Source organism: Pipra filicauda, unplaced genomic scaffold (assembly GCF_003945595.2).
Source record: "Pipra filicauda isolate LSUMZ 115617 unplaced genomic scaffold, ASM394559v2 scaffold629_size504944_pilon, whole genome shotgun sequence".
Taxonomy (NCBI): Eukaryota; Metazoa; Chordata; class Aves; order Passeriformes; family Pipridae; genus Pipra; species Pipra filicauda.
Window position 1 is genome coordinate 364,436 of NW_024104786.1, and position 21,711 is coordinate 386,146.

At 64.9% G+C, this 21,711-nt stretch overlaps 1 protein-coding gene across 4 annotated transcripts; it reads left to right on the plus strand.

Moving 5' to 3' along the window:
* Positions 1–1,137: 1,137 nt before the first annotated feature.
* BMP1 (bone morphogenetic protein 1) lies at positions 1,138–21,106 on the plus strand. 4 transcript variants are annotated; one of them, XM_027714036.2, is made up of 20 exons: positions 1,138–1,293; positions 9,516–9,629; positions 9,717–9,857; positions 9,949–10,066; positions 10,678–10,856; positions 10,991–11,096; positions 11,425–11,549; positions 13,411–13,526; positions 13,730–13,832; positions 14,708–14,824; positions 14,902–15,047; positions 15,273–15,468; positions 15,548–15,673; positions 15,783–15,943; positions 16,068–16,248; positions 19,395–19,520; positions 19,598–19,725; positions 19,812–20,025; positions 20,106–20,356; positions 20,611–21,106. In XM_027714036.2, the coding sequence occupies exons 1-20, from the start codon at positions 1,152–1,154 to the stop codon at positions 20,743–20,745; spliced, it is 2,925 nt and encodes a 974-aa protein (XP_027569837.2). In that variant the 5' UTR covers positions 1,138–1,151; the 3' UTR covers positions 20,746–21,106. The 4 variants fall into 4 exon arrangements, with proteins under 4 accessions (XP_027569837.2, XP_039244199.1, XP_039244200.1 ...); XM_039388265.1 differs by having other exon boundaries at positions 9,516–9,857; XM_039388266.1 differs by lacking the exons at positions 19,395–19,520; positions 19,598–19,725; positions 19,812–20,025; positions 20,106–20,356; positions 20,611–21,106 and adding an exon at positions 18,662–18,850 and having other exon boundaries at positions 9,516–9,857.
* The last annotated feature ends 605 nt before the right edge of the window (positions 21,107–21,711 follow it).

Here is a 21,711-nt window from a genome sequence, read left to right on the forward strand (position 1 = left end):
ACTTAAATCCAGACAAAAATAAAGTTAATGGGAGTTCTGGGAGGATTGTGAGTAGGAGGAGAGGGATGGGTTTGTTCAGGAGCACCACAGGATGAGCCAGGCACCGGTGGGGGGGCTTCTCACCCCTCACCCCCACTGTAGCATTCCCGGGATGCACGGGAGGGACAGTGGACATGACACGGGACAAGGGGAGCAGAAGGGCTGGGGGCACACAGGGACACCGGGATGGGGGGACACAGGAACACTGGGAGGGGCTGGGGATATGGGGACAGGCTGAGGGGACACGGGGACATGGAAATGGGATGGAGGAGACACAGGAATGTGGGGACACAGGTGGAACTTGGAGATCTCGTGGTGAGTGGGCAGCTGGACCCCATTTCCCTCCCCAGGATGGGGGAACCCGCACCCCACCCAAGGGGGGACACAGCCACCCCGGGGTGAGGGGACAGAATGAGGTGGCACAGGGAGGATGGGAGCGGGGCAGGCAGGAGCCAGCATCCTTATCCCACGGGATGGCACCGAGGGGGAAGGATCGGGGCTGGGGGACGTGGGATGCCGTGTCCCCGGGATACCGGGAGTGCGGGACGGGACTGGGGGGCCTGGATCCGTACCGGGGAATACGGGACGGGACCCAGGGGTGGCAGGAACGGGACCGGGGGACGCGGGATGGGACGCGGGGGAGGCGGGATCGGTGCTGGAGGATGGGACAGGGAGAGCAGGATCGGGACCGGGGGATGCGGGACGAGACCGAGGGGTGCGGGACGGGACCGGGAGACGCGGGATCGATACCGGGGGATACGAGACGGCACCGAGGGGGTGCAGGACGGGACGGAACGGGGCAGCCCCGCGCTCGGGGAGGGCAGGAGCGGGCCCAGGGGCTGCGGAGGGGCAGGAGCGGGGGCTGCGGGCCGGGTCCCCGCAGCAGTTCATCCCCGCCGCCCCCCCGGCGCTGGCCCCGCTCCCAGCCCTGCGCCCGGGGCTGCAGGGGCCGAGCTCCGCGCTTGAACCCGCCCCCGCCAGATCTCATTTCCTAAAAAAAAAAAAAAAAAGGGAAGAGAGAGAGAGAGAGAGCGAGGGAAGAAAAAAAAAAAAAAGGAGCGAAGAAGGGAAGGAAAGAGGGAAGAGAGGAAAAAAAAAACCCGGCCGGAGCCATGGCCGGGCTGCGGAGCTGCGGGCTGCTCCTCTGCCTGCTCCTGGCCCGGGCCCTGCGCTTCCCGGACTATTCCTACGTGCTGGAGGAAGAGGAGGAGGAGGACGAGGAGCCCCTGGACTACAAGGACCCCTGCAAAGCCGGTAGGAGCGGGGGGATGCGCGGCGGGGGGCGGGCGGGCGGACAAAGGGGAGCGCGGGGGGGCCGGTGGGAGTGAATGTGGAAGTGAGTGAGTGTGAGCGAGGGCGAGTGTGCCCCGCACACACTTCGGGGCTTTGCACGGCGGAACTTGGCACCGCTGCCCCGCGCTGGCCCCGGGGCCGGGGAGTCCCCGCTGCCCGGGATGGGAGCAACGGGGGGAGCAGCGGCCGGTCCCGCTCCGAGATGCATCTGGTTGTACTTAGGGTGAGGAGCAGGGGGGGCTGGCCCGGCGCCCCGCTTTCTCTCCCTCGTCGTGGCTGTACTGGCAGCTGTCAAAGGCGGCGGGGAGCCCCCATTTCACCCCCCCCCTCACCATCCCAGCCCATCCCAGGACCCATCCCCGGCTCAATCCCACCCCCCATCCCACCCCCATCCCTGAACCCACACTCTGCACCCTTTGCCTTTCCTCCTCTCTCCCGACCCGCAGCCAAAGCTCGTCCCCCCGGGACACCCGGGCCGGGCTCAGCTCGGGAGGTGCTCCCGCGGGCTGGGGTCCCTCAGTGCCGGGACAGGGGGTTCCGGGCTGTTCCCCGGATTTTGGAAGGGCTGGGAACAAACTGGGTGCTGCGGGGAGGGGGGGACAATCCCTGTGTTCCAGCGCGAGATAAAGTGGATGGAGGGATTTTGGGGGGGGATGGGAGGGGGAAACTGAGGCACGGGAGGGCCGTGCAGGGCTGAGCCCGGCGCGAGGGCCGGGGTCTGGCGGGGGATCACGTTTCTCTGTACTGGCATTGTCTGCGCTGGAAGGCGGCTGTTGATATAACTCTGTCTACACGAGGGCTTTTTCTGGCCAAAAATCCTTCCCTTCCTGCCCTCCCGGGCTGAAACAGCAAGGCTTGCAAAACCGTCCGAGCAGAGCCGGCTGGAGCCTTCCCTCCTCTCCCGCTTCCTCCAGCTGAGCGGGAGAGACGACGCTTCACCCTCTGACGAGCCGGACTAATTAGCGGTGGCCTTCCCAGTGGCCCCTCCTCGCCCCGCTCCTGTGCGCCCCAGGACCCCTCCTGGGGTCTCTTCTCGGGGCCGGCTGTTCCCCCCTCCCCATTCCCGTCCTGGCCTTTATGAGATCCTTATGTGACTAATTTAATTACGGCAGCTCTTCCCCGGGAGCCTGGAGGGGGGTGAGGGGGGGGATCAGGCCCTGCCACGCATCGCACGAGCCACGGATTTACCCCCGTTGGGACCCGCAGGGCCAGGCTGGTGAGGTCCAAAGGTGGGAGCTGGAGCTGGAGCCCCGCCTGGCATCGCCCTGGCATCACCCTGACCCCCCCCATGGCATCCCATGTGCGGGTTTGTTTTAATTTTGGGGTGTTGAGACCCTCCCCGAGCTTGGGGCAGCGCCAGGAACAGCCGAGCACCGAGGCTTTGCCGCCGCCGCGGCTCCAGGGAGGGAAGCACGGAGAGAGGGATTTGGGTTCCTTGGCACAGCTCACGCCAGAGGTGTCCCGAGGCCGTGGCTCGCCAGCCACCTCGGTGATGCCACCCTGTCTGCACCGGTGCCAGCGGAAGGGGAAGAGCCTCCCGTGCCGCCGCGTCGCTTCCAAGGATGCCAAAACGGGACCGCTGGGAGATCCAGCCCTCGGACCAGCCCCCGGGGCAGCCAGGGAGGGAGGAATCAGCCGTGGCCCCGGTTTCCCCTCACCCGGTCAGCAGGATATCCAGGTCTCGGTGCCCGGGAGCAGCCGCCGGGTCGGATCCGGGTCGTGCCTCCGGTTGGGAAAGGCAGCTGGAATCGCTCCCACAGCCCCCGGCCGTGCTGGAAGAGTGGCCCCAGGGTTTGTTGTGGCTCATCCCAGGGGGTCCACGGGGGTTGTTGAGCAGTTTGGTGATGGAAGCTGGGCCCCCTTTGGTGCCCCCAGCACCCGGGGATGGATGGAGCCAACCCTTCTCCCTGAGTGCAGCTCCACACGCACATTTTGGGGTACTTGGCTAAACTGGGGGGGCTGGCACGTCCTCTCCCCTGGCATTCCATCACCATGGGGAGGGGATGTGGGGGAGCAGAGCCCTCTGGGGGCTCACACAGCCCCCCCCAGGGAGGGTTTTTGGAGGGGATCTGCTCCCCCATCTCCCCTTGGGGGGCTCAGCATCACCCGCCCGGCACAACCGCGGGATGCAGGGATGGGGCCGGAGGTCTGAGCCCCCCTTTCCCGGGTGGACGAGCTTCCCAGCCGTGCCTGGAGTTCTCCAGCCGCCCAGATTTCACCTAGATTACACTTTCCAGGCGTAGCCAGCCCGGGCTACTGGTTGGAGTCACACTTGTCAGGCTGCCCAAAAATATTTTCCAGCCGTTATATGTCACTTATTCATGCAGGGCAAAAATCCACCCGCGGAGCCGGGGCCGGCGGGAGGCCTGCGGTTCAGGGCTCGGGAAACCTTGGGAATCTCAGGCCGATCCCGGGATCTGCTTTATCTTTGTGTAATCACCCGCACGCTCCGGCGGGGGGCCCGGGGGGTGCAGACGGCGAGGTCGGGGTGGGATGGAGGCGGGGGGGGGGGGGGGGTCGTTCCTCGCTGCCCTCCCTTCCCGGCTCCTGGGAAACTCTCCGGCTGCTGATTCACGCCGGCGGGTCGTGGAGAGGAGGGAGACGTGGAGAGGGGGGAGACGGCGTTTCCTGAGGCTTTATCCGCCGGCCGAGCCGGGGCTGGGAAACACATGGAAACACATGGAAACACATGGAAACACATGGAAACACATGGAAACACATGGCCGGAGGGATGGGGCAGCCCCGGGGAGACCCCGGGGAGAACAAAGCCGTGGGGAGGGATAGAGGGAAAGGAGGGGGGATGGCTTTTGCATCTCAGCTGTGCCGTGCTGGGTGTTTTCCGGGCGAGAACGTGTCCTCCAGGTTGCTCGTGGCTTTGCTGAGGGTTTCTGGAGAGAACAGCATCCCACTGCATCCCACGGAGCTGTGGGAAGAGGGTCCTGGCTGCAGGAGGGGTGTCGGTCACTGTTGTTGATCCAGGGGGGCCTTGCATGGCAAACCCCCCTCTGTGCACGTGGGAAAGGCAATGGGAAGATCTCAAGCCTCAGGAGGCACAACCATGGAGCTGGGAATAGCCTTTGGAAAGAGTTAATGGGTGCTGGAGGAGGCTGGGGGGGCAGGATTGAACAGTGCAAGCACAAGGAGGGGGATGTTTGCAGCCAGAGCCCTGGGGATGACGCCCAGAGGTCTGGGAGCCCTTGGGAGCTGGTGTCCTTTGGCAGAGCCGGGCACAGGGACAGGCACAGTGCCCTGAGATCCCGGGATACCCCACGTGTCCAGAGCTGGGTGTTGGGGAACATCCCTGTCCCCAGTGGGCTCCAGTTCAGGTGCCACCAGGCTCCCCTCCAATGTGGCACCGAATCCCCCCATCCCCTTGGCAGAGCAATTCCCAAATATTCTCCTTTCTGGCAGCTCTCCCTTTCACAGGGATCTGTGCTGCTGGCCAGGGATGTGTTTTCCTCAGTGACCTGGCTTTGGAGAGGGCACACAGGGAGATCCTGCTCCCTGCACACAACTCCTGGCATCCCAGGGCTCCCACGTGCCTTAGGTTTGGCATCCTCCACGCCGAGCCCTGGAGGAGGCTTTCTCCTGCATTTGCTGTCACGGAAGAGGAGCAGAAGGAAAATCCTCCCCTGGAGTGATCAAACCATCCTTCCCACTCCCAGCCTGCCCCGAGGTGGACCTTTCCTGCCCCTGGAAGCCTTTTGCTGGCCTGGGATGTGTTTACTGGAGGCTCCACGGAGCTTATTTCATCCCCTGGAGCAGGCAGAGGATTCGGATCCTGAATCCCGGTGCCCGGGGCTGGGGAGGGAATTTGGCCATAGGGAAGCGTTGGCAGAGATGGGAAGTGCCTTGAGCCACCGAGGGATGCACAGAGGGGAAGTGGGGATAGGTGGGGATCCTCCCTTCACCTCGGATGCTCTGCTTGAGCATCTCTGCCTCCCTCAGCTGCTGGATGTGCACCAGGTGGGATAAGGATGCTCCAGCCAGGAAGCAGGAGGCAGGGGGGTCTCAGCTGAGTGCAGGACTGGCTCTTTTGGGGGTGCCCCTTGGTGCTGACCAGCTCCATCCCCCCGTGCCTCAGTTTCCCCACTGGCTGCAGAGGGGCTGTGATCTGGCCTGGCTCCCAGCCTTGGCCTCCAAGGCTTGAATTCCTGCTTTGTGCCTGCTGTGCTGCTCGGAAGGTGCTCTGGGAAAGCAAATATTCCTGGCCCCGGCGTTTACAGCCTGGCTGCTCCCTCTCTCCGGCGAGGGGCACCGGGAGAGGGGCTGCACTGCTTCTCCTCCACCCTGTCCCCGCTGTCCTGGGGGTCTCACAGGGCCACTGGGGGAAGCTGGGGGAGACCTGGCTGCTTCCCCATCCCGACAGCCCCGGGATGCTCCACATCCCTCCGCCTGCACACCCACACCTCCTCCCCGGGGCTCTGCGGGCAGGGCAGACCCCCGGGGCCAGCGAGACCCCCCTAGTCCCGGCCGAGTGGGGTCCCCGCTCGCCTGGCCGCGGCCCCGGGGTGTTTTGCCGCGCAGCTGGGCCGTGCGGGGGCGAGGGGCGGTGCGACGAGCATTCCTCACATATTTAACGGCTCTGCGAGCCAGTGGGATGCTGCTCCCGTGACTCCGCGGCTTTACAGCCCGGCAGCTCGGCGGAGGCCGGGATACACCTATGGAACGGCTGCCCTCAACCCCGTTCCCGGCCGGGGCAGAGCAGCTTTCTCCCTGCTTCCTTCCACACTCCAAACCCTGCCTGCGCCGGGAGCGACGCTCGTGGATTGGCACCACAGGAGGACTCGGAGCAGCTGGGATGGAGCTGCTGAGCCAGGGAGGGAAAGCTGGGCTGAGGGGATGCTTCCCATCCTTCCCATCCTGCCCTTTGAGGGTCGGTGGGACCCATGCAGGGGTGAGGGTCCCTCCTGCCTGGTGCCCTTTGGTGGGACCCGCACAGGGTCTCTCCTGCCCGGTGCCCTTCGAGGCCTGGCAGTGCCTGCAGAGGGATGAGGGTCCCTCCTGCTCTGTGCCGTGCACGGAGCCTCCTTTGCCCCAGACTGACCTGGAATATGATCCTGTCCTGTTTATCTGCCCTGCCAAGGCCCCCCCACCGCTCTGTTTGCTTTTCCCGGCTCACCAGAACACGGCGTTCGCTCCCCGGCCCTTTCCCGCCGCTCATTTCAGCTGATTTTTTTTTTTCCCTGCGACACGGTTCCCAACCTTGGTGGAGCCCGAGGTCAGGCTCATCCCAAAATCCCAGCGATGTCGAGGAGGTCAGGCCCGTGGGTGTCCCTCTGCCCTGCGTGCCTCGCTCAGCGGGAGGGAGGATGCTGAGCTCCTGCATCCCAGGTAGGGGGGACAGGGACCCTCCAGGGACAGCCAGCGGGCCAGGAGGTGCCTGTAGGATCGGGATGAGGTGCTGAGGGGGGTTGGCCCAGGTCCTGCTGAAGAACCTTGTTTGTCTAAAGCTTCAGCCCCGGGGTTACGTCACCGTTCCAAGAACCCGAAAGAAAACACGGCACAAAAAGTCAAACAACAGCGGAGGGCTGAGCTATCTCCCGGCTGAAAGGGGGGTGGGAAGAGCTCCGTGGGAGCCTCCTCTCAGGTCCCACATGGCTGGTTGCGTTCCGGGGGGTGGGAGGGATGTGCCTGGATGGAGCTGTTGTCATCCCACTCTCCCTGCCCCGCTCCCTGTCCTGCTCCTCACCCGGCTGACAGGGGTGGCGGTGGGGCCACCGTGCCCCACGCCTGGCCTTGGAGCTGCTGCCCTGCTGGCACTGCAACCCTCCCGCTGGCATTGCATCCTCCCTGCTGGCATCACGTCTGTCCCGCTGGCATCGTGTGTCCCCCGCTGGCACCGCCGTGGCTCGGACCTTGCCCCCGATACCTCTGTGGCCGAGCAGAGAGCGGCCCCCGCGGCACAGCCCACGGGCTGCCAGGCTGGGAACGGCTCAGGGACACGGGGATCCCTGTGGGAATGGCTGGAGACCTTTGTCCGGTGGTTTGGGGTCTCCTGAGCGCCATGAGCCAGCGGGATGAGGGTGTTTGATGCAGGGAATGGGTGCTGGAGGTGTGACGGGTTTCCCTCCTGCTCCAGCCTGTGTTCTGCCAAGCAGAGGCTGAGACCTCTCCTGCCCATGAGACCCCCACGTTCAGGGGGTCCCCTTCACTTGCAGAGGGTCCCCTTCGCTTGCAGGGGGTCCCCTCCACCTCAGAGGGAGGATGTGACACAAACAGGGAAGGGACAAGTGGCAGCAATGTGGCAGCATCCTCGAAGAAACCCCTTGGGGGGGGTTTACAGCATCTGGAGGGGGGGTTGATCAGCAGAGACCCCCCCCCAGAACGACCCACGTGTCACCTCCTGCCGCGGGTGCACAGGGAGTGAGTGGGAGGAGGACGTGACCAGAGCCCAAACCAACCTGGAAGTTTCTCAACCCAACACTCTGGGCTTGTCCCCGACGTGTCCGTACAGGGATCGCTGCCGGGCCACCCCCACGGCTCCTCTGGCCCCTCCAGGAGCAGCAAAACACCTTCCCCCGTGGGCTGGGGTTTTTTTTTTTTTTTTTTGGGGAAGCCAAGCCGCCTCGAGCCACCGGGAAAACCAACCCCACGTCCCCGGGCTGGCCTGCCCGGCTCTCTCACGTCTCCCAAATCCCTCACATATGGTTTCTATATCACTTGGCTCCGCCGGCGCTTGCTCGGCTGTAAGCGAGCTTACTTTCCCTTGTCTTTCCATGCAGCTCTTGGCACGGGACACTCGTCCTTCTCCCCGGCCCTGGTCCTCCCCCGCGCTGCCCGTTCGGACACGTCTCTCCCGGCCCCGGGGAGGGTGCGGGGAGGCCGGGCCCGGCTCCTGCCTCTGCTCTGCCCTCAAATTGCAGCCTGGCCGTGCCAGCCGCAGGTCGCTGCCAGGGGAGGTGCCGGCCCCGGCTTGTTTGCTCTTCCCTCGGCGCTGCCGCAGGTCTGCTCTCCACCCTGGAGCTTCCCCCGATGGGATTCACCCCCCGGGTCAGCACTGGGGACGGACCCAAAACGTGGCTTTTCCACCGACGTGGGGTCTGGGCTCGGTGCCACGCCAAGGGATGGGATCCAGCCTGTTCCTCTGATCCCGTGGCTGCTCCTCTCACCCCGCGCCGGTTGTTTTGGACCTCTCAGCGTTATCCCGATTGTCCCGCCTTGTCTTGATAATTAGTGGCTCTTTTGGGATCCATTTGCTAATTGCTTGGAGCGCGACCTTGGCAAGGCTCACCCTCGTGCCCTGAGCTGCTCCAGCCGCCCCACTCCCCATCACTGCCCCTCCCGGGGGGTGGCGAGGGCAGGGAGTGCCCAGGACCCTCCGCTCAGCCTGAGTACCCCAAAACCCGGTGAGGAACCCCTCTCCACCCCACCGCGGCCTCGACGTGACCTCCGCCAGCCCTCGCGCTCCGGCCACGGCGTTTCCGCAGGAGCCGGATCCCAAGGGATCGGGGCCGGCCAGGCGCTGACGCCGGGAGCCGCGGGGTTGAGTCACGGAGGGGGAGGCAGGAGGAAGAGGAGGAGGAGGAAGGGCTGTGCAGGGTTATGCCCTCCAGCCCTGTGGTGCTGGAGCATCTCAGGCCCCCCCCCAGTGCTGGAGCGGGGCTCCCAGCCCTGGCACACGGCCGGTCCCGTTGCTGCTCCGTTCCTGCCTCATTCCTGCTCCGTTCCTGCCTCATTCCTGCTCCGTTCCTGCCTCATTCCTGCTCCGTTCCTGCGGGCGCTGGGCGCAGCAGGAGCTTCCCGGGCCATATGGCTTCGCTCCGCGCTGGCAGATGACTCAGAGGTCGTTGGAGCATCCCGGGGCTGTCGGAGCTCACAGCGGGCTGGGGGAGCAGGAGCTGGGCGGGAAGGGGGTCCTAAACCCACCAAAGTGGGGAAAAAAAAAAAAAGAGGCAGTTTTGCAACACAAATAACGATAGAAACCCTGAAAAGTGATGGATGGGCTTTATGCAATCCAGATGTGAGCGCAGGGCTGGCTCCAGCTGCAGGGGAGAGGGGGGAGCCACGCAGCACGCTCAGTTGAGAGCGAGAGGGAGGAGGATGACGAGGAGGATGAGGAGGAGGAAGGGTTTGCCTTCCTCTTCAGGGCTTGCCAGGTGTGGGGGAGCTGGGGAGAGGCACCTGTTGGGGGTCCCCTGGCACATAAATGGTGTGGTTCACACCTCCTCCTCCCCTCCCAGCCGCCTTCCTGGGTGACATTGCCCTGGACGAGGAGGACCTGCGGCTCTTCCAGGTGGACCGGGTGGTGGATCTGTCCCGTCACACCGTCACCCGCCTGCCCTCCAACTCCTCAGGTACCGCCGCACCCCCAAAGCCCCTCCACCCACCTCCACCCCCCCTACGGGGGGGGGCTGCCCACGCTGAACCCCCTTCCCCCACAGGCAGCAACTCCACCAGCCCCCGGCCGGGCCACCCTCGGCGCAGCCGGGGCCGGCAGCGGAGCCGCCGGGCAGCCACGTCCCGGCCGGAGCGAGTGTGGCCGGACGGGGTCATCCCCTACGTCATCAGTGGCAACTTCAGCGGTGAGTGCGGGCTGGGGGGGTGCTCTGACCCCCCCCACGTGCCTCAGCCCCCCCCCCAGCCGGGCTGACGGCCCCCGCCGCCCCTCCGCAGGCAGCCAGCGAGCCATATTCCGGCAGGCGATGCGGCACTGGGAGAAGCACACCTGTGTCACCTTCCTGGAGCGCAACGACGAGGACAGCTACATCGTGTTCACCTACAGACCCTGCGGGTACATCCAGGGGGGTCCTGGGGATGCTCCAGGGCCACCTGCCCCGTGGGGTTTGGGTCTGGTTGGGGTGCAGGAGGTGTCGGAGCCGCCGCCGGGGGCTGAGGTCGGTGGTGAGGAACCAGCCTGGGCTTGAGGCGGGGCCGGGGCCAAAGGAAACAGGGGTTTGGACGAGCTCGGCGTCTTCACGCGTCAGGGCACGGCCCCGGCCAAGCAGATGGTGGTTAGGAGAAGGATTTCCCCTGGAATGGGAGCCCCTGCGTGGGTGCAAACCCTGAGGCTGGGTCCAGAACACAGGGCTGGGCCAGCTCAGCTGCAGGGCACAGGCAGGGTCCCTCCACCGAGCAGGATGGGACCCTGGGCTTTGGGGTGGGTTTAGGGCTGGATTTGGGGCTGCCACGCCATGCCATCCCATGCCAGGCAGCCCAGGGGCAGGAGCTGAGCTCTCCCAGCTCCCAGGAAAGCTGAGGCTGGAGGCTCAAGCACCTCGCCTGGGCAGGATGGCTGAAGTTCCAGCAGCAGGGAGGATTCCCAGCAGCAGCCAGGGATTCCCACACCCCCAGGCTGGTCTCCCTGGAGGGCCAGGACTCACCCGGTGCCCCCCCCCTCCCCAGGTGCTGTTCCTACGTGGGCCGCCGGGGAGGGGGACCCCAGGCCATCTCCATCGGCAAGAACTGCGACAAGTTCGGCATCGTGGTGCACGAGCTGGGTCACGTCATCGGGTTCTGGCACGAGCACACGCGCCCCGACCGGGATGACCACGTCTCCATCATCCGGGAGAACATCCAGCCAGGTAGGGATGAGCCTCCCTCCTCCTCCTCCTCCTCCTCCTCCTCCTCCTCCTCATCATCATCATCATCATCGCTGCCACGGGGTGCTGGTGGAGTTGGGGTCCCCCCTGAGTGTGTCCCTGTCCTGTTTTCCCAGGGCAGGAATACAACTTCCTGAAGATGGAGCCGGAGGAGGTGGAGTCGCTGGGGGAGACTTATGACTTCGACAGCATCATGCACTACGCCAGGAACACCTTCTCCAGGTACCTGCCCTGGGGGGGCTCGGCCTTGTGTCCCCTCATGTCTTGGGGACAGTGTCACAGCATCCCCAGCCCCAGGGGACGGTCACCAGCTCTCACAGGGTTAATTCCCTCGGAGTAAGGATGAGGCCCCGCAGTGTCCCATTCCAGAGCAGGGAATTGTCCCCGCGGTCACCTCCACTGGGGACACGTCCCCTCTGACTCACGGGCCCGCAGGCTTTTAATTAGCCGGGCTGCTTTTAATTAGCCGGGCTGCTTTTAGCATCCTTCCTCTTGGGGAGCGGCCGCAGGGCCGGGGATTCCCACCCGGCTCAGCCTCCTGCTGTCCCAGGGGCATCTTCCTGGACACCATCCTGCCCAAGTACGACGTGAACGGCGTCCGGCCGGCCATCGGGCAGAGGACACGGCTCAGCAAAGGGGACATCGCCCAGGCCCGCAAGCTCTACCGCTGCCCAGGTGAGTGACCCCTGCCCAGGTGAGTGACCCCTGCCCAGGTGACCATCCCCTGCCCAGGGGAGTGTCCCCTGCCCTGTCGCTGCCGGGGGGGAGGATGCCTGGGGGTGTATCTCTCAGAAACCGCTCTGCTTCGCCCCAAAACTTGCCAAAGGCGGCGTCGGCCTGGGTGGATTCTTTGTTTCCAGTTGATTTTTGGGGTCCTCCCCGCCCTGTGAGGAGCACACAAGGTGCCTTTTGCCATCCGTGGCATTTTTCGGGGGGTTGTGAGCAGAATTTGGATGCAAGAGCTCGGTGAGCCCCAGGGCTCTGCTCATGAGAGCAGAGGTGTCCTCAGCTGCCTTCTCCTGCTGCTCCTCTGAGAAAAGGGCATCTCCCCAGAGCATTCCCATAAAAAAATCCCCCAGAGAGAATCTCCCCCCAAAAAAATCATCAAAAGAACGTCCCACCCAGAGCATCCTCCAAGAGCATCCCTCCAAAACATCCTCTCTAGACCGTCCTCCGAGAGCATCCCCCAAAAGAGCATCTCCCAAAAGCACCCCCCAAAGAGCATCCCCCCCAGAGTATTCCCCTAAAAAAAAATCCCCCAAAGGGTGATCCCCCTGAAGAGAATCCTCCAGGAACGTCCCCCAAGAGCATCCCCCAAAAAAATCCTCGGAAGAGCTTCTCCCCCCCAGAGCATCCCCCCCAAGAGCATCCTTCAAGAGAAGAGAATCTCCCAAGATCGTCCCCTCCAAAAATCATCCTCCAACTCTCCAAAAACATCCTCCAGAGAGTACCTCCCCCCCAAAAAATCCTCCAAAGACCATCCCTCCACAGAGAGCATCCTCCAAGAGAAGAGCATCCCCCCCTCCCAAAAAAAATCCCCCTGAGAGCATCCCTGAAGAGCAGAGCACCCCCTCAGAGGACCCCCTGACCACGCAGCACCCTCTGGGAGCAAACCCTCCTCCGAGACCCTCCTCCATCCCACCCCAGCATCCTGGTGGGGTGGGACAAGCCTGGTCCCCACTGGCCCATCCCTTGAGGGCCGGGGGCACGACCAGCACAAGGCGTTGGCACCTCGAAGGGCACCATCGCCCCGGGCACGGTGGGGAGGGGGCTGGCACGAGTCCCCCCCCCCCGGCGACAGGCACGTGCTCCGGGGGGCCGGCGCTGGCAAACAAACACAGCTGCGAGGAGTTTGGCTCCCCGCACGAGCTAATTAGCCAGCGGCTAATTAGCAGCCCCGTGGAAGAGAGGGACGCCTTTGTGAGGGGCCCCACGGCCCCCGCCGCCCTCGGGGGCTCCGGGGGGAGGAGAAGGGGGGGGGGAGCAGGAAAAGCGATTAGTTTGGAGCGAGGAAAAGAGAGGGGGGGGGAAAGAAGGAAACCTCCCCAAAAAGCTCTCTCTGGATCTCTTTTGTTTTCCACTGTAAAGAAAGGAGGGGGGGGGGGAAGGCAGCGAGCCCGGGTTTGAAACGGCCTTTTTTTCGCACCGTTTCACCTTTCAGCGACGGGAGGGGAGGTCGGGGAGGAGGGGGAGGCTGCCTTGGCCCCTGCAAAGCTCCGTGTGCCGCTTCCCCGGCATCATGTGGCTCCCAGATGGCAGCGCTGGGCCGGCTCCAGCCGCGCCTGCGGAAAACCTGCCCGGAGCTCGGGTGTGGAGCCGGGCCGGGACACGGAGAGGGGGCCGGGATGGCTCCTGCGGCGAACACGGGGCTGGGAGGGCTGCCGGGAGCCCCGGAGGTTTCGGGGATGCACCGGCGAGGTGCTGATGTGGGGTTGTTTTTTGAGTCCTCAGGGCTGGGAGTTTGAATGGGAAAAGGGCACAGCGGGGCTGGGAGGCTTCCCCCGGAGGTCTGACTTTCACTTTTTCTCCTTCATAGCCTGCGGGGAGACACTCCAGGACAGCCAGGGCAACTTCTCCTCCCCGGAATTCCCCAATGGATACTCTGCCCACATGCACTGCGTCTGGAGGATCTCGGTCACCCCCGGAGAGAAGGTACCGCCTCCCACCTCCTCCCAGCCCTCCTCTCCCTCCTCCCCTCATCTCCCACCCTTTTTTTCCGGTGTCCCTATTCCCAGCATCCCTCTGTGGGCCGGGATGCTCCGGGCAGAGCAGGTCCGGGAGCTCCCGCCGGCTCCCAGCAGAGGGGGCGCGGGGGGGGCTCACCCCACGCTCTTCCTGCTCCTTCCCAACCTCAGATCATCCTGAATTTCACCACCCTGGACCTGTACCGAAGCCGGCTGTGCTGGTACGACTACGTGGAGGTGAGAGACGGGTTCTGGAGAAAGGCCACGCTGCGAGGTAACAACCCGGGGCCTCCTGCCCGCTCCTCCTGCCCACCGGGAACGCTCCAGCACCGGGACCAGGGGCTCCCCTCGGCCCCTATCCCTGCCTGCCTGCCTGATGTTCCAGAGTCCTGGGGTGGGGAGAACTAACCCCCAGAGGGGTTACTGGGATGAACGGAGCTCCCAGTTTGGCCCCCACACCAGTGAAACCAGCCTGGGTGATCCATCTGGCTGGCACAGCTCTGCCCAGGGAGATGCCAGGATCCCAGTCCCATCCCCGTGAGCTGGATGTTCCCCAGGGAGATGCCAGGATCCCAGTCCCATCCCCGTGAGCTGGATGTTCCCTGGGGAGATGCCAGGATCCCGGTCTCATCCTTGTAAGCTGGATGTTCCCCAGGGAGATTCCAGGATCCCAGTCCTATCCATATGAGCTGGATGTTCCCCGGGGAGATTCCAGGATCCCAGTCCCATCCCTGTGAGCTGGATGTTCCCCGGGGAGATTCCAGGATCCCAGTCCCATCCCGTGAGCTGGATGTTCCCCAGGGAGATGCCAGGATCCTGGTCCCATCCCTGTCATGTTCCCAAGAGTTACCAATATCCCAGTCCCATCCCCATGATGTTCCCCAGGGAGATTCCAAGATCCCGGTCCCGTCCCCATGAGCTGGATGTTCCCCAAATCCCAGCTGAGCCTGGAACAACCAGTTGAAGTGAAACTGCCAGAAAAGCTGGAGAGGGAGAAGCAGCGCTTTGGCTTTAGGCTGGAAAGGGGCACTGAGGGCACCAGGAGGGGATGGCTGGGAGGAAGAGGAGGTGGTTGGGAGGAAGAGGAGGTGACGGTGAGGAAGAGGAGGGTTCCTGGCCAGCAGAAGCCCAGCACGCCTTCCTCCCCAGGCAGGTTCTGCGGGAACAAGCTGCCCGAGCCCATCATCTCCACCGACAGCCGCCTCTGGGTCGAGTTCCGGAGCAGCAGCAACTGGGTGGGCAAAGGATTCTTCGCTGTCTACGAAGGTAGGGGGGAGCAGGGGGGGCCAGGGGGTCAGTGGGAGGGCCGAGGGGGGGCTCAGGCCGCTGCTCCTCCCTTCCAGCCATCTGTGGGGGGGATGTGAAGAAGGACAACGGGCACATCCAGTCCCCCAACTACCCCGACGACTATCGGCCCAGCAAGGTGTGCGTCTGGAAAATCACCGTCTCCGAGGGCTTCCACGTGGGATTGACCTTCCAGTCCTTCGAGGTGGGTCAGCATTCCCCCCAGACCGGGACGGGGGGAGGTCTCCCCAACCCGGTGCTGCTCCCCCCAGGACAGGCCGGGGGCTGCCCTTCCTGGCTCCGCATCCCCCCGTGCTGCCTCCCTGCCTCAGTTTCCCCACGCAGCTCCTTCCCTCGGCGTGTGGGCAGCGGGGAGGGCTCGGGGGTGCTGGGGCCGAGACCCTCCCCTACCTAACACCCCTCCCACCAGATCGAGCGGCACGACAGCTGTGCCTACGACTACCTGGAGATCCGGGATGGCAGCACTGAGTCGAGCAGCCTCATCGGCCGCTACTGCGGCTACGACAAGCCCGACGACATCAAGAGCACCTCCAACAAGCTCTGGATGAAATTCGTCTCCGACGGCTCCATCAACAAGGCGGGTTTCGCCGTCAACTTCTTCAAAGGTGCGGGGGACGCTCCTGGGGGGGTCGCTGGGAGGGGTCACGGCCCCTTTTCCCGCTCATCCCACCCCGCCCTGCCCAGAGATGGACGAGTGCTCCCGGCCCAACAACGGCGGCTGCGAGCAGCGCTGCGTCAACACCCTGGGCAGCTACAAGTGTGCCTGTGACCCTGGTTATGAGCTGGCAACCGACAAGCGCCGCTGCGAGGGTGAGTGACCCCCTAAAACACCCCAACACCCCCCCGACGCCCCTCGCAGCGTCCCTAACCCCGCGGAGCCCGGGGAGGTGACGGGCGCCGGGTGCCTCCCGCCCTGCAGCCGCCTGCGGAGGTTTCCTCACCAAGCTCAACGGCTCCATCACCAGCCCGGGGTGGCCCAAGGAATACCCCCCCAACAAGAACTGCATCTGGCAGCTGGTGGCCCCCACCCAGTACCGCATCTCCCTCCAGTTCGACTTCTTCGAGACCGAGGGCAACGACGTGAGTTGGCGGCGGGCGCTGCTGGGGAACCACCCCCGGGGTGGCACTGCCGTGTCCCCAGCCCCGTGTTCCACGCCTGTGCCGCCCTCCCAGGGGGTGCAGACGCGGCTTTGTGCCCCCCCAGGTGTGCAAGTACGACTTCGTGGAGGTGCGCAGCGGGCTGACGGCCGACTCCAAACTGCACGGCAAGTTCTGCGGCGCCGAGAAGCCCGACGTGATCACCTCGCAGTACAACAACATGAGGATCGAGTTCAAGTCCGACAACACCGTCTCCAAAAAGGGCTTCAAAGCCCATTTCTTCTCAGGTAGAGCTGCCCGGCCCTGGCACGGGTGTCCCCTGCCCTCCCTCACCCCGCAGACCCTCCCCGCGCCCCCAAACCGCCGCTAACGCTCCCCTCGCCCGTGCTGGGGGTGCAGCCCCCCAGTCCCAGCCTGGTGGTGGGGTGACCCCTGTGGGGTCTGAACCCCCTCTGAACCCTCGGCCAGCCTGCCTGGCGGCACATTTTGGGAAGTTTTCCCCTCTTTTTGGGGGGATAATTGGGTCCTAGTTCAGCGGCAGGGGTGCTCTCGGGAGGCCCCCAGATTTCCAGGGGGTGCTGGGGGGCCAGCTGGGTACAGGGATGTGCTGGGCCCCGGGTGCTGCACCCCTCGGGTGGCACTGCTGGGGTGGGGGGACGGTGACACCCCGCTCTGCTGCGCTGCTGCTCCCTGCTATGCTGCACGGCACCGGCTTCCTCCGCTTCCCGGGATCGGCATCCGGCCACCTCTCAGCTCTCCGGGGCAATTCCCTCCTCCCAAAAACCATTACCTGCCTATCCCTGTCTGCTCCACGGTCCGCCCTCCTCTCCCGGGCCACCCCTCCAGGAGGTGGTGTCGCCTTTGGATGGGTCTCAGGGGGGTAGGGATGGGCACCTGGAATATAACGCTGGATGCAGCATCGCCCAGGGCTGGACCCCAGGGCTGGGGGCTGCCACGGGGCCCTCGTGCAAGAGAGGGTCCCCTCGGTGTGGCACAGTGCCCTGGGCACCATCCCGGCCTTGAGCAACTGGCAGCACCTCCCGGACCCCTCCTGCTGCATTTTGGCCCCGTCAAGGCCGTTTTTGTGGGGCATTGTGGCCACCTGGCTGCAGGAGCAGCGGGACCAGCATCCCCTGAAGTCCCCGGGGCTCCCCGGAACGGGGATCGAGTGTCTTTGCTTTATTTGTTTAATTAAAACCAAGGCAAGTAGGGCGGCCCAGGGGGCCCAGCCGTCGGGAGCTGGCACCCTCCACAAAGTGATTCCCTGGGGAAGCCCGGTGGCCGAGTGGGACCACGGGACAGCCGGGTGAGTGTTCCCTGCACCGCGCTTCGGCCTCATCCCCTCTCCCCTTTTCCCTCCTCCTCATCCCACCGGGATGTGCGGTGATCCCATAGGGGCTGCCCCAACCCCAGCCCACCAAACCCTCTCCTCCACCTCTCCACACCCAGGTCTCGGGCTTTCCCAGCAGCACGACCACCCTGGAGGACTCGGCCACACAGAGGCCCCTCCTCTGGTCCCCCCCGGGGTCGCTCCCTGCCGTCCCCGGGACAAAACATCTCCCGTGCGGCGCCTTTTTAGCCGCGGAGGGTCCCTGCGCTCAGGACGAGCCTCATCCCTCGGTGCCAAGGGCAGCCTGGCCGCCTGGGTGCCCGTTTTCCCCCGGTGAAGACATGGCCCCTTCCTCCTTCTCCTCCTCCTCCTCCTCCTCCTCCTCGAGGGCCGGGGCTCCGGGAGGCAAGAGCCGGCTCCGCGCGTAAGGATGTGTCCGCCCGGGAATCCGCCACGGTGTCGGCACCCAGGTGAGTGCCCCCGGCTCTCGGCCCAGCCCCGGCACAGGGGGGGGTCTCAGCAGCGGGGGGAGAGGCGCTGAGGGGGCTGTGGGAGCAACCCGGGGCCGTCGGATGCCCGCGGGGGAGAGCGGTGGTGAGCGCACGGGCCAATGCCGGGCGAGCAAGCTGGTTGGAATAAAGGATTGCTAAAGACACCGACCCGGTGGGCTTCTTTCCGCTGCCAACTCTCCTCTGCTCTTGTCTCGCCCGCCCAGGCTCCCTCCCTCCCCCGGTGCTGGAGCTGCTCTGAGCCCAGAAGCCCCTTCCCATCCCCAAACGGGCCTTCCCGCCTCGCTTCCTCCCTCAGACGTAGGAGACTGTCAGGTTACGGCCTCCGGGGGGGGCTGGGGCAGGGCCCCCCTCGCTGCTGGCTCCAGGAGGGATGCTCCTGTCTGGCACAGTGGGATGCTGGGGGGGCTGGTGCCGCTTGCTGCTGGTTCCCACTCCCCAAACCACCACCCTGCGGGAAGGGGGAGCGAGGGGGGAAAAAATGGGATGTGGAGCATCTCGGGAAGGGGGCGTGCTGAGACATCGGCGACAGGGACCCTGGGAAACCGTGGTGGGATGGGAGGTCAGCTCGGCCAGCAAGGGGTGATCCCGAACCCCTCCACTGCCATTCCCAGACTGGACACCCCCAGGAACCCCCGCAAAGCCCACCCTCATCCTCCCAGAGCCAGCCCCGCGCCTCCTCCTCCTCCTCCTCTTCCTCCCCGCAGAGCCGCTCGCCCCGGGCTGCCGAGGGGGCTCCCGGGGTGTTCCCCTCGCTGCTGCTTCCCCGGCTGTCGCTCCGCATGTGTCCCCCCCACACACACCCCCCGCCGCCCCCGCGCCCCCATCGCTCCCCCCCCTTCTCTCCCTCTCTCTTTGCAGAGAAGAAGCAGCAGCTGCAGCCCCCGAAATCTCGCCCGCCCGGCCTGAAGTTCCGCCTGCAGAAGCGGCTGCGGGGCCCGTCCTGAGCCGCTCCCTCCTCTCCATCTTTCTCAGGAACGCCGCGGCCCCGGAGCCGTGCGGGAGCACGGCGGGACCGAGCCGAGCCGTGCCGCCGGCCCCCCGGCAGCCTTTTGCTTGACAGAACTGGTTGTTGACCTTATTTTAAATTTTTTTTTTTTAACTTTTTTTTAAATTTTTTTTTTTTTTTTAATTTCCAAGCACCCCATCCCCTTGTTTTTTTGTCGTTTACCAGCTGACCTTGGTTTTTTTTTTTTTTTCTTCCCCCCACCCCACCCCTCCGATTTTTACCGTGTCTGTGACATCTCCTATCGATGAGTAAAGAGGGACCTCCCGCGTCCTGGTCTTTTCTTGTGCACCTTTGGTTGTCACTGTGTGTTTTTCTGCCTCCCCCCTCACCCCGTCCGTCCCAGCAGCAGGTAATGGTGGCACCCACGGGTGAGCCCATGGGAGAGGAGGACCCATCCCATCCCTGGATGGGGCTGGATTTGGGAGCAGGACGCTGGAGCTCTGCTTGCTGCTGGCCGTGGGCGCTTGCTTGGCTGGGTGCTCGGCGGAGGGCGTGGGGCTGGGGGGCCGGGGCACCGTGCCAGGCTGGAATACCCCATTCCAGGGTTTTCCCACCCCGCTCAGTGATGCCTCTGCTCTCTCCCAGACAAGGATGAGTGCTCCAAGAACAACGGGGGCTGCCAGCACGAGTGCCTCAACTCCTTCGGCAGCTACGAGTGCCAGTGCCGCAGCGGCTTCGTGCTGCACGACAACAAGCACGACTGCAAGGAAGGTGGGTCCAGCCCGCACCCCGTCCCTGTGGGTCGCCCCCATTCCATGCCTCTGTGACCCTTTTTGTTGTCCTGGCAGCCGGCTGTGACCACAAGGTGACATCCATCTCCGGGACCATCACCAGCCCCAACTGGCCCGACAAATACCCCAGTAAGAAGGAGTGTACCTGGGCCATCAGCACCACGCCGGGGCACCGCGTCAAGCTGGTAGGGACTGGGGGGGTGGGAAGTGCTGGGGTGCCCTCCACCGAGCCCCACTGAGCGCCAGCAACTCCATCCGTCACCTTCCCCAGACCTTCTCGGAGCTGGACGTGGAGGCGCAGCAGGAATGCGCCTACGACCACCTGGAGATCTACGACGGGAAGGACGCCAAGGCCCCGGCACTCGGCCGCTTCTGCGGGGCCAAGGAGCCCGAGCCCATCGTCTCCTCGGGCAACAAGATGTTCCTCAAGTTTGTCTCCGACAACTCCGTCCAGAAGAAGGGATTCGAGGCCACCCACACCACAGGTAGCGCCGTGGGGCTGGGAAATGTGGCTGTGGGGTGTGCGGAGATCATGAATGCCCCTAAACCCCAGCTTCTCCCCCAGTGTGCGGGGGCCAGGTCCGTGCTGAGGTGAAGACCAAGGACTTGTATTCCCACGCACAATTCGGGGACAACAACTACCCGGGGGGCTCGGACTGCGAGTGGGTGATCATGGCGGAGGAGGGGTTCGGCGTGGAGCTCATCTTCCAGACCTTTGAGATCGAGGAGGAAGCCGACTGCGGATACGACTACATGGAGCTCTTCGACGGCTACGACGGGACGGCCCCGCGCCTCGGCCGCTTCTGCGGCTCCGGGGTGAGCTGGGGAGGAAGGGGGACGTGATGTGGGGTTGGATTAGCGTTAGGGTTGGGATTAGGGAAGGTTAGGGTGGTGTGAGGGTGTAGGGTGACGGGTGAGGCCGAGCCAGAGCAGCGCGGAGAAATCCCCGTCGGAATTCAGGATGGTGCAATGATTTGCACCCTCCCCATTGCAAACCCCTTCCCTCCCACCGTGCCCACGCATCCCGGGAATGCCCACGGATCCGAGCACCCCTTCCTTTGCCCTCGCAGCCCCCCGAGGAGATCTACTCGGCCGGAGACTCCGTGATGATCCGCTTCCACTCGGACGACACCATCAACAAGAAGGGTTTCCACCTTCGCTACACCAGCACCAAGTTCCAGGACACGCTGCACACGAGGAAATGAGGGCCGGGGGTCCCGGCCCCCCCGCGGGCAGGGGAGGAGGAGGAGGAGGGCAGGGAGGAAGGCGGGGAGCGCTGCTGCCCCGCACAGACTGCACGGAGGAGGAGCACACAGCCAACCTCAGCACTCAAGACACGCTCGCACGGGGCGCCGGGGCTCGGGCGCCCACGGCACGGGGGGCACCGGGGGGGTCCCCACTGGCAACCACCCACCCCGGTGCTGGGGGGGCCGAGTGGGACCTGCTGCCCTTCCCTGCCCCGGCCGAAGCTCTGAATGTACAAACCAGTAACCGGGAAGAGCCCAAAACACACACAAGGTGCTGTCTCTCTCTTGTACCCATGAAATAAATACCCTTGTACTTGGAGCGGGGCAGCCCCGGCCTCTTTGCTTCCACCCCAGGAAAACGGCATCCAAAAAATGGGCCTGGAATACCGGGGGGGAGAGCCCCCAGCACCCTGCATGGACCCCCATCCTCGGGGTGGACCCCCATCCTCAGGGCTCTGATGGAGCAGAGCCAGCAACCCTGAAGGAGCAGCCGGACCGTGTCCCAGGGATGGTGGGATCAGCGTGATGGGGTCTGTCAGAGCCCCCCATTCCCTCAGGACTCTGCAGGCAGGTGCTCCCCCCACACACACACCACATCTCACCTCCCCAGCAGCACCCTGGTGTGGGTGGGTGGGTGCCACGTGCCGTGCCCACCGCGGGCCGTGCCCACCGCGTGCTCCCTCCGGCGCGTCCCCGTGCCGGTGGCAGATGGCGGGTGGGCTGTGACACGGCCCCCGCGCCCACCGCGTGCTCCCTCGTGCCTCCCCTCCATCCCGAGCTCTCTGCCGGCGCAGAGTGTGTGTGTGAGGGTGTTAGGATGGGGCTGGGATGCTCTGGAGCAGCTGTTTCCAGGAGGAACGGCGGCAGGCAGCGGGGCTTTGCATCCAGAGGGGTTTTCAGTCCCGATGATGGAAAGAGGGGGAA

Coding starts and splice junctions, on each gene's coding strand:
- BMP1 (XM_039388265.1), top strand. CDS start 1,152: ATGGCCGGGCTGCGGAGCTGCGGGCTGCTCCTCTGCCTGCTCCTGGCC. Junction 1,294..9,515: donor CAAGGACCCCTGCAAAGCCG/GTAGGAGCGGGG, acceptor CTCCCCTCCCAG/CCGCCTTCCTGGGTGACATT. Junction 15,469..15,547: donor CGCCGTCAACTTCTTCAAAG/GTGCGGGGGACG, acceptor CGCCCTGCCCAG/AGATGGACGAGTGCTCCCGG.